The sequence below is a fragment of the Pyxicephalus adspersus genome, chromosome 5, assembly GCF_032062135.1.
Source record: "Pyxicephalus adspersus chromosome 5, UCB_Pads_2.0, whole genome shotgun sequence".
In the NCBI taxonomy this organism is placed as follows: Eukaryota; Metazoa; Chordata; class Amphibia; order Anura; family Pyxicephalidae; genus Pyxicephalus; species Pyxicephalus adspersus.
The window spans coordinates 132,551,801-132,564,113 of record NC_092862.1 but is presented as its reverse complement, the minus strand read 5'-3'; the positions used below and the strand labels follow the sequence as shown (position 1 = coordinate 132,564,113).

The following is a 12,313-nucleotide window of genomic DNA, read 5'->3' as shown; positions in this document are numbered from 1 at the left end:
TAATTAACCTTTAGTGCCCCGGGGATCACCTGCAGTCACAGCTGAGACCGTGGGAACTGAACTGCAGATGAAATCTTCAGTTCCACTATGACCCCCGGGGGAATACAGGTATCATTTGTAAGAGATACTTATATTACAATGTCAGGAGGTTTTCCTGTGCTGGGCATCTTCTCAAGGATTGCAGCTGTGTGAGTTAATTAACCTCTAGTGCCCGGGGATCACAGAGGATTTCCAGGGCTCATAGCACATGTTAATTCTTTTGATGATTATGGTTATGCCAAGCCATAGGAACAAGTACTTTAAAAACTTAAAAGGTGTCTGGACCCAAAACCGTTGAATATATTGCAGTTTTTAGCCTTTATATGATTAGGCTGCATTCATTTTTACTGTTCAGTATTTATTATATATATTTTTTTAACCAATAAAAATAAATAACCTGAATAACAAACGTCCATCTTCTGGGAGCATTCAATACATCATTGCACCACTATGTCTATGAAGGGAGCTATGGTTGTCGACCATGTATGTTCTTGTCCATCTCCATAGGTGTATAGCAGTTTTCTTTACCTTTCTAAAATGTTTTTAGCTTTAAAAAAGGGAAACTTGTGCATACATCACATCTAGCAAGTAGCCTTATGTAATATACTTTCTGTTCCCTAAATCCACACAACTCACCTATCTGCATTCCATGGCAGAGACAATGTTGATTGCCCCTGCTAAGATGGCATAACTCCCATGCAGGCACATGGGAGTTTATTTATCCCCCTGACACACAAGGGAAGCTGTGGTTGTTGGGTTTTCTCTTCAAGCAAATCGGACACTGTGCATATGCAGCTCAGCTTTGTCAACAGAAGCCTGAAGCGATCAGGCAGATAAAACACAATATTGCAGAAGGGACTTTTCTTTCTGCAATAATGACCTGTCTGATTGAACATTTGTAAAAGTAGAACTTCAGTTTAACTTTAACTCATCTTTAACGCATCTGTTAGTGCACAATTGACTTTCAATTGTCAAATAAATCTCACCAGGTAACCATCTATGTGTATTGGTGCCTTACAGTACATGTTCATTTATACTTGTATTTGTATGTGTTGTGGTGTGGTGTTCAAAATTACCCATACCATGCATTACTGTTTTGTGTTTATGCAATAAAAGTGTGTCTTTTTCCATATGTTTAACTACAGAAAAATGGTAAAGACTATAGATTATCCTAAATATTTCTAGGTGCCTATCTTGGACGCTGCAACTTTGAATTCGACCTTTGTGACTGGAAACAAGACCAGGATGATAATTTCAATTGGAGCTTAAGAGCTGGAAGCACACCAACGCTCAGCACCGGTCCAGTCACTGATCACTCTCTGCAGAATCCATCTGGAAGTTACATTTTCATTGAAAGTTCATTTCCTCAGTTACCGGGCCAAGCAGCTAAACTTTCTGGGCCATTGGTCAGCAAGTGGAGCAGAAACTGCAAGGTACATTTTCCAGCCTATGCAAAACTAAATGTGGCAAGCTTCCTAATACTGGATTTCCTTAATTGTACATCAGTATTTAATGATCAGTTTCCTATGTATTAAACGAGATAGCCATAGTGATATGACTTGGCCCCCCAAACCAGTATACCCCTGGATTACAAACATTTACACAACACTAGCAGAACCTGTAGAATATCAACAGCAACATTTTTCTCCATGCAGCTTTGTTTTCTTTTAATGGAATCTTATAAAATCACACATGTGGAATTAATAAAAAGCTGTGTTATATATTGTATAAAAAACTGTTAGTATACTTTCACATTCTTTAGTATGTCCCATGAAAATTATACCACGTCCAAATATAATGTTCAGTGTTAGTGTAAATAGATTTCCAGAATTAATATTATTATTAAACTAGATTTATATAGCGCCAACATATTACGCAGCGCTGTAAATGTTACATACTCTTCAATCAAACCTGAAAATTTTGCAATACATGCAAGGAATACAGTTTACCTGCTGAAGGTGTCCATATGGAAATTCTTCAGAAATAAAAGAGAAATGGTCAGATTCTTAGTAAATTAAGAAAAAACTACAAGAAAACATGCAATTGCCTATTATCTGCTACTGCCACAAGATTTTCATTTAAATAGAGTGACAGATTCTTTTTTTATAGGATATGTTTTATATACACCAAAAAAGCTTTAAAAAAATCAAAGTAAAAAAAAACCTGTTGAACCTTCCAGAAATTATGTAACCTGAAAACTTTCTGTGTTTGCTGTTGGCGCTATATCAGTTACATTGTTCTTAGCTGTCCAGGAAGACTGCTAAACCCTGACGAAGGGAGCTAGTATTGTCCCCCCCCGCTTCTCCTTCTACCCATCTCACAATTTTCTCCTTCTCCTCCCGCCCATTTTCCTTTCCTTTCCACCTCTCCCCATTTTCCTGGGAAATAGCCTTGATGCCCACTTAATTGGCATAACATTAGACATGTAAACCTCTTTCCGGTAAAATATACATATACAAATTTAAATTTAAAGAATATAAAACATTATAACATTTCACCATAATAAACTATAACAATAATAGTCCTAATAACAATTACAATTCCCTGACCCTAAATTCCACACTTCCACATCTTCCTACTCCCTTCCCAGTTGCAAGCCCTTGGAGGCATGGCTTACCATCCTACGATCTGGGAGAGCTGCCCCAACCAAAACTTATGTTCCCACCTGCAACAACACCAGCTCAAGAACGAGTACACTACTCGCAGTCCCCCCTTTTCTATCACCACCATACAAGTAGGCCAAAATTAAGTAAATCATTGGAGATTCCATACCCAAGATGGTACTCCTTTCTTTCACACACACCGTTTGCTGCATGTTTTCTGTTACAAATCCTGATCCTAGCTGAAACTCTTCTTCAAGATAAACCAGCAAGAACCCCATGCAGTGCAAGGTTTTTTTCTAGTTTCTGTCGTTTTTAACCTCTGCCCCAAAATGTCCTATATTATCGGTATATGATTTCAAATTTCATTCAGATGCTCGTCTCTGTGTTTCTTTCACAGCTGATTTTTTACTTCCACATGTATGGAGAAGGAATTGGCTCTCTAAACGTGTATCAGGTGACAGTGAGCAGACAGGCAGTGCAACATTTAAACCTGACGGGAGACCAAGGGAATTTCTGGCAAAGGAAGGAGTTAAAACTTCAAGAACTTGAAGAGGATTTTTATGTCGTATTTGAAGGGAAAGTGGGCAAAGATCCTATAGGGGACATTGCTCTGGACGACATAGTTCTGTCTAATGACTGCATTCCATCCTCCATTCCTGTCTCTGAGCCTCAGAAGACTTGGCCCATGAAAGGTAAAGCACATCGATGTCACTTCAGATGAACTGTTGTCTTTCAGTTCATCTTTAATTTTTTTGGGATAAACCAGTTGGATTTTTTCCTATACACTTTGCTGAGTGGTAGCACATTCCCTTAATATGTATGGTCTAGCTCTGGGCTCCAACATGTGGGCCCACTTTGGAAAGAAGATGAAAATGTTACTTGGATACATTTCTTTTAAAAAGCAGTGACCAAATTTGATATAACATTTTGGGCTAGACCTTTAGGCACCTGCCACCTTGGAAACTCCAGAAGTGATGACATGGATAGCACTTTCTTGGAGCTGATATTGACAATTCTCTGTTTGCTCTACAATATGAAGAGTCAGCTGACACCACTATATGTCTTTTACTCGTTGTGGCAGTTAGAAGGAATTTATATATTTTTTTAGGAATATCTCCACATTAAACTTCAAAAAAAAATTATGTTCCGATTGTGTAGTTCAAGTTACCAATAACCAGGCAAACTTAAAAAGAGAAAACAGTGTGAGTAGTATTGACCATCCAAAACCTGCTCTTGAATTTAGATTCGACCTTTTTGAAACATACTTTTTATGCAGGGCAAATCAATATGTTTGCTTTATTGACTACAGCAGAACATTCTTGCTATTCCTTTGCACCCCCAGCTCTCCATGCAGCTGCCAAGAGTAAAAAAATACTGGATACATTCCAATGTTCTTCTATTGTGGGGTTTTTAACCAGGGTTCCATGGAACCCTGAGGTATCTCCAAAAGTTGATAGGGGTTTCTTGAGCAATTGTGCCTCTCGGGACAATTCACCTGACACCAATATTCTTTTTGGCTATCTGTAAGGGTGATATTATTCCCAATTCACAGCAATTCCCAATTCACAGCAACATGCATATTTCCTGTGACCACCATGCTAATGTATTGTGATCTGTTGATATAATAATTATAGCAGGTGTTCCCTGAAGACCTTAAAGGTATTTCAAAGGTTCTCCTATATTAAAAAAAGGTGAGAAAGGCAGGTCTAATATGCGAGAGCTAAGCTGAAAAAAAGGAATGAAGGGAGAGTCTGTCAAACAGGAAATTAATAAAAACATCAGTTCGTGCTTCTGGGTATTTAAGTTGAGCTCCAGGCAAACAACTAAATACACAGATAAAATGCAAAAAAGTGGGGCCTATTTACCTGCAAATTATTTTTCTTCTGGTCTTACACAAAACTTTTAGGATGCCACCACTTTTTCTATTACAGTCATACACTGTGGTAGCTACACAGTGGTTGCCATTCCTGGCCTAAAGACTGAAGGGTGAGAGATCTGCAGCAAACTGATGGAGTCATCCCACCACATTTTTTGCTTCCTTCTATCAATATGCTTAGCACTGTTGCATACAACACTTCCCACAATCTAGCAGTCCTGTCCCTTCCTCTGTGAGTCTTAATACTGTGTAAGAGGCTAGTTACAATAGTACTAAATGTAATAAATTAATAATAAATCCAAACCTGGTACTTTGGCCTACATGGACCAAGAATGTGTTTCCTTTATTCTACATGTATGAACTCAAGATTACCTGAATTCTAATTCCTTGGATTATCTGTGTTGTCTCACCTTTCAGGTTTTTGCCCACTGGGTTTCTTGAAGTGTAACAATAGGAAATGTTACAGGCCAGAAGAGCAATGTGACTTTGTGGATAACTGTGGGGACAACACCGATGAGAAGGACTGTGGCACGTCTTGTACATTTGAAAATGGCCTCTGTGGTTGGCAGAACTCCATGTCAGACAGCTTTGATTGGATCTTAGGAAACTTTTCACAAACTTTGAAACCTCATATCATGGACCACACAATGGGAAATGAAAAAGGTGCAATACAGCTTTATTTCAAAAGGTTTCCGGTATAAAATATCGGAGTTGTCTCTGGTGTTGTGATTTTTTAATTCAAGCTTGATGGCTGTCTGGAAGATCAAGCTACACAAGCTGTATGCTTATTATAGATGAGTGAATCACTAAGCAGTAAATTATGATTGTGCCAGACAGATATATTTTTAAAACAATTGAAATGATCATTCACAGGTTTGATTGCAGTAACAATTAGATTGGTTTCCCTGGGTAACTGCACTTTGCGCATTGACATTGCTGTGTTGGCTTGCTTACTAATGAGCTCAAATGTCATGTGCATTGTGAAGAATTCACAAAGAATGTTATTTTTCCAACTGGAAAACTTTTTTTATGGTTATGTGTGGTTCCATCACATAACTTTGAATACATTTACATTAACTTTTCTAATGCTTGCATTTCTCTGAACGATAGCACTGACATTTTAGCAATGAGACATTTTAATGATGTGTTCTTACAATTATACAAAAGTGAAAAATAGTTACATTTGCTGCTTTTTTAGTAAGTTAATACGCACACATACAGGGACAATTTATCAAGGTCGATGTTTATTTTTTACCATTTTTATTCCACCGGAAGTATCATTTTCAACATGTTCCAACAGTCAGTGGTTTCAGCAGCTCTGAGCAGCTATTTCCAATATATTAAAAATATAGATCTCTGAAAATTCGACGTAGGTATATTTTTTTTATAATCATTTTTTCAATGAAAGGAAAAGAAATATATGCTATTTTACTTTTTTCCCTGTCATTCAACTTTCATTTTTAACCTTTATGTACTAGAGAACAACATAGTACTGAAATAGGAAGACTTTTATCTTCCTCCCCTAGTCCAGTTGTTTTCTGTTACTACCCACCTTCCTAAACTACAGTGGACTGGCTTGTCTTAGGCTACATACAAACACATCAGACGATTCTTACTCGAGATAACCGGTCCTCGGGCCTTACATCGTCCCTTTACAGTGGCCACAGTGGATTGTGTATGGCTGATCAGGACTGACCACTGTGCACCCCTAAGGCAAGGTACTCATGTGAGATGATTTTTGCCCAATATGAGAGAGAGGTCAGGCTTGTTTTGGGTAAGAAACTGAAAATGTGTACAGCAGTCACTTGAGGTCGTTCATGAATTTGTCCTGATGTCTTTCATGAATCCAATCAGCCGATCAGGGCCGAAATCGGTCGTGAATCTGGCATGTGTACAGCGCTCGTCATCCATCGTCCGAACGACCGTTCTGGCGGATCCATTGACCATGGACGACAAACGCTCATAATGAATGTGATGGGGGTGCAAGCGCAGCAGGATGCCACTCCGTCGTTCTCCCCCTCCCCTCTCCATAGAGCAGAACAATGCTATATGTTCAGCACTCCTCTATGCATTGTGCAGTCGTTGGAAAGGATCTTTCAATGATTGCACGTGTGTACATAGCCTAAGGGTGAGTACACAGCAGGGTGCCGCTCACTCATACTTACCCCTCCCCATAGAACAGAATCGCACTGTATTTACAGTGCTGGTTCATTCATCTGTCTCTAGAAATGATCACAAATGATTGTTTCTAGTGACAATCATCTCACATCAGTTTGACGTCTGTACAGGGTTTTAATATAACATGATATCCTATATAACCTAACTACACAAGAATAGGGAAGCTAAACAAAACAATTTTTAACATGTTAGTACACCTAGAAGCAGCAAGGAACCAGCATGCATGATGTCAGTATGCACCTTATTATACACAGAGATGTGCTAGTGACAGCACTCTGATGTTATGTGGCTGTCTGCCACCCCTGATGACCCTGCTACTCGATGCTTATGTTAGCTTAGAAGCAATCCATCCCTGGAAACATATGATAAAGTGCAATTAAGGAGGTCTCCAATTTGATTTCAGGGTTATTACAGAAAATCCTGCTTCCGTTTTCTCTTTAAGATAAGAAAACCCATACCCACCCGTAGTTTAATTCCAATATCCCCAAGGGTGAGATCCACTGTAATAAATGGTTGCCATCAGGTATTGAATGATCTTTCTAATTAAATATATTGGGTCTTACTTGGTTAACATGTACTGTAAATTGATGCCTATGATGGATGGATCCAATGGTACGTAAGCTTGTTAAAACTGCTCTAGAATCAGTTGACATGCAGCCTGTTTATTGTGTTTTTTTACTGTAAGCGTATGTCAGAAAATGTTGTAAAATGAAAGCCTGCGTTTGCCAGACTACCCAAATACCAACTAATCATTCCCAAAAGTATTCAGTCCAATTTCTATTCAATTATATTGTTCTTCTTCATATTTGGTCACCAAAGTGTCAGTCATTTCTAGAACACCCAAGCTGCTCTACCCTTTGGTAGCTCCACACCTTGGTTTCTTATGTATAAGCCCCTGAAAGTGATGTTGTTGTCTACATTCTAGAACAGCCTTTCTCAAACATTTTACCCCTAAACACTAAAAAAATTTCCAAGCCTTGGGGAAATATCAATTATTATCAAATATTAATAAAATGCTTTTTGTATTGTTTGCCAGTGGAAAAATGTCCACCATACCTTAGTAATCAGGGTGTCACTTGTACAGACAACTGAAAAGATCCTTGGTTCCACACAGATGGCTTTGTCAAGTTGTGTTGGCCCTAAAACTATCCAGGGACCATCCTATGGGATGTTAGTCAGCCACAGATCAAGGAACCCCAGGCAACTTCTGAAAGAACCCTGCTTAGGAATTGTGGTTATCACTGCTCTATAAGAAAAACAATTACAACAGATGCATAACAGAATTATCTGTATCACGTATTTACTGTGACTCACCTTTTAGGTTACTTTCTTTCTCTGGAAACGTCCCTGGGTGGACTGCGTGGTGAAAAGGCTCATATAAAAAGCACCAAATGGAAGGAGTCTGGAGAAGATTGTACACTAAGCTTCTGGTACTACATGTCATCAAAGGCTACTGGCCAAATACGAGTCCTTATCAAAGTAAGAATTCCCTTGTTTTACAATGTATCATACAGTTGACATTTAAAGGACAAGTCCAATGTGATGGAAAAACAAGAAATTGTTTTAAAATGAAGGGTTGTTGAAATCACAATATGTATTCTTTTAACACTTAGAGCTGCTTTCTTTGCCAAGGGAGATATGCTGATATGCTAAGAGTTCTGGACCTGAACCTTTTGTACCTGTGCCTTCCCCTAATTACACAGATTGCATGTAGTAAAACCTCTTATATTAGAAGATGTATGATGCTTTGATTAAAGTGTGTGGAGAATTCCCCTTACGTAGAGCCTAATTTATTATTATTAATAGGCTATATTTATAAACTGCCAATGTATTACGTAGCGCTGTACATTACATAGGGGTTGTAAATAACAGACAGGAACAAACAATACACAAGAGCACCCTGCCCAAAAAAGCTTACAATCTAGGAGGTAGGGGAAATAACACACAATAGGAGAGAGATATGGAATGGTAGATGAGTAGTAAGGGGTTTAAGAGACAGAAAGAGACAAGTAGGTGAGTTTGAAAAGATGAACTTTTTTAAATGTGGACAAAGTAGGAACAAGCCTAAAAGGAAGAGGAAGACCATTTCAGAGAGTTGAGGCAGCCCTCTAAAAGGTTGCATTTGACAAGGTTATAAGTGAAGAAGTCATTAGTAGGTCATTGGAGGAGTGAAGAGAGCTGCTAGGGGTGCACTTTTGTATTTATGACTATGATGTCCAGTCTTCTATATAATCCTTTGTAAAAGTTAACATCTTGTACACAGATTTTGAGGCTTTTTTTTACACACTCTCCATTCATTTTTAAAGCATTAAGTATATAGATTAAGCATATTGCTGTGCTTCATAAATATATATTTTTTTTACTGGCCATGGTTAGACAATTTGTTTGCATTCCAATGTGCTCCATAGTGTCCAGGTGGTTTCACCAAACAAAGAGTAGCGAAAACATTTCATAGGCAACACAAACATACATGAAATATCTTGTTTTTTAATAAAGTAAATTGGAATAGCATAAACCTTTTTCAACTTATTAGTAAGCACCTTAAAAGCAGATATACTGTAGGTTTGCTGCCATTACTCATTCTTCATGCCCAGTGCTTCATAACAGTGGTATTTCACTGAAATAGGTTAATCTGCACATGAAAATCTGCATAGCCATTCTATAATATGCCCGGTACATGCACCAAAATAGCTACTGGAGCTAGACTATCTTTTAGGAAGATTCCCCTTATGCAGATCATATATGAGCTGCCTCTTTACAATGAAATACTGAACTCTGATTGGTCAGCATAGATAAATGCACTTTGCACATTATGAGTGCTCTTTGAAATGTCTTTTGAATAAGTCTGATTTTAGTATTCCATGGCAGTATTCTTCTACACAATAAGTTAACTGTGTCTAAATATGCATTAATCTTTTGCTTCTTGTGAGAACATTGTAAATGCTGAATTTTCATATCCCAAAGCATATTTGCTTTTTGTAATAATGTTAGAGACTAGCAAAGTTGATTGTTATTCTATAGCTGAAACTATAGCTAAAACATATCACAGGTAAGGAAAACTAAATTTGCCCTCTAGTTATTAAATCAAAAAGTAATTGTGCCAGTTTCCTGAGAAGCGTATGTTGGATTAACATGACTAAAGGACTTACTGGCGGATCAAGCTATATTGGCCTCTGTAGAAACTAGATTTTTCTCCATCTGGTGCACCGTTGGAGTGTTATTCATGTTATGATTGGGCTCTCCTGGAAACGCAAGTGATGCAGATCAATATCTGAATTGAGTAACTCTATTCCAAGTGGTCAACGAGGAACTTTTGAAAAGTCTAGCCACTGTATTTAAACTAAGGCAGCAATTATCATGAGTCTTCAAGTGATGGAGAAATCCATAAAGAACTATAAATCCTTTGAGCACTTAAAGCTAGACGGTTGACTGATTATAGGCTTTAAGATAGTTTCAGTTAAAAGATATTTTCATGGAACAAAAGTGTTATTCTTTTGTAAAGAGTTTCTGCTGGAAGTAGATGGGGTTAGCTGTGCAGGTGAATCAAAAGAATTTGTTAAAGAGCAAATATAAAAGATGCCTTTAAAGCAGAACTGCCCAGTTGTTATCTTGTTTTTATACATATGGCACAGCACTTTATAAAGTTCATAGTTTTTATAAAGTTCATTAATTCTGGATAATGTAATAGAAAAGAAAAAAACATTTAAAGTGTGAAGTATTTGGGATCATTGTAGACCAAAACTAGGTCTTCTATTTTGTCTTAAATTGCTCACGTCTGTCTTAAATAAATGAAAAACAGCTCAAGTCTTCTGCCAAATAGTAATAGAAATGCTTTACTGTGTTTAACATTTGTTAAAACAAAGAACATTGGCATTCCAGACACTTTTGCTGGTTTGAGTTTGGCTGGTTTAATGTTGACTCCTTGGTTCAAGTTTCAGATTGCAGAGAATTTGTGTCAAAAGTGTTACAGAATAATACTTTGGCTTAGTAGAGGTTTCTGCTGAGGAAGTAAATAGCTTTAGATTTTTGACTAAATGTGTTATATTCAGGCTGTTTTTATAAAGAATAGTGCATATCCTATACTTAAAATGATGGAGGCAAAGTACAAAAGAATAAGTGCACTCTTGAGGGGCAGAACCCAGAAAGCATTACAGACAACAGTTTAAGCCAACTAGAGCACAGTGCTTCTGTGAACATGTGAAAAGAGGGTTAAGGACAGGAATGTCCGCATCAGTGTACTGCTGCTCCTTCATTGTCCAATTGACAGGTTGGGGAGGGGAAGAGACATAGAAAGCTTAACTTCAGGGGCTAGTTTTCCTACAGTCACCCATCAGATTTGTAAATACATTTGCCAAAATTTCATGAAGAAAGGGAATGAACTGAAAATGACTGTAGCCATAAGATAAGGTAGGTTATATTGTATATAGACTGTATATGGGTAGAAAATTGAGAACTGTTTGGGTTAATGCCTAAATTGGCTTTTTAAAAAATAAATTGTAATGTAATTATTGATGGACCTAAAACTTTCTTTTTGTGTGTAAGTTCTGTGATGTGTACCCAACCAAAGGAATGTTGACTGTTACATTGTATCCTCTAAATGTTACTTCATCTTGTTATTAATTCCAGGCATCTCCATACTTCAAGCTCCCCTTGACACTGGGAAACTTAATAGCAACATGGGTTTAAATATCTTCCAACAATCCGTAATGTTAGAAAATAACAAGGGTATATACATCGATCCATTTTAGAATGTTAGGACAAGTTCAGAGGTTTGTCATTGTTTAATCTCCATTGGCAGAAAAAGTAATTAAAGTGGAACTAAACCCACATTACTCACCTGTCCCCATTCCCTAGCAGGGCAGGACTGTGGCTTCTTTAACCTTCTGCTTAACCCTGAAACCCATTATAAAAACCGTTTAGAGTCCTAATATCCTTTAATCCTAGCTGGGGGTTTCTATTACCCATGACCTACTCTACCTACACAAGAACATGCTTATTGTCATCTAACGCAACATTCATCCTGCAACATACATACAAAAAAGGAAATCACTTTACCACTCCTAAAAAGTTCTTCAATTTGAAAATGTGAACTGTGAAATTACCAGGATAGATTATATTTGAGTGAAAGATGGAATCCAAGGCCTCCACTGCTATTTAGAGAAAACTGTTTGAGTTTAATGTAGATGGCCTCCTTTGGTAATGCCATCAAACTCTAACTCATATTGCCATTTTAAAAACACATTTCTTGGGACAATGGATGTATTGTATCATGTAAACAAAACTATATGGTCTCACAATTTGTCACAACTCATATCATGTTCTTGAATGGTCAACCCCAACTACTTTGACAAATTCCATTGACACATGGACACATCCTTGACACATTCCATAGTGATTGGATTACACTCATTATAGTTTCCTATGTGGATATAAATAATGGGGTATGTTACTAAAACATATAAGGGCAAAGTGTTAAAATAAATAGCAAAATGTCTCAAGCATTACAAAACAAGCACAAGTCAAGTTGACTAACGGCTGCTAAGTGTTCCATGAATAGATAACTGAGAACCTTAACAGGCATAACATACCATGACAGTCATAAAACTAAATACCAGGG

General features: G+C 37.5%; 1 protein-coding gene across 1 annotated transcript in view; it reads left to right on the top strand.

Annotated features, from left to right (window-relative positions):
* MALRD1 (MAM and LDL receptor class A domain containing 1) overlaps nt 1-12,313 on the top strand; it is a 225,882-nt gene that overhangs the window by 130,380 nt on the left and 83,189 nt on the right. Inside the window, exons 24-27 of the mRNA XM_072413411.1 lie at nt 1,225-1,472; nt 3,040-3,334; nt 4,936-5,181; nt 8,018-8,175. Of these exons, the coding sequence (XP_072269512.1) occupies nt 1,225-1,472; nt 3,040-3,334; nt 4,936-5,181; nt 8,018-8,175 (947 nt within the window). The remainder of the gene's footprint in view (nt 1-1,224; nt 1,473-3,039; nt 3,335-4,935; nt 5,182-8,017; nt 8,176-12,313) is intronic.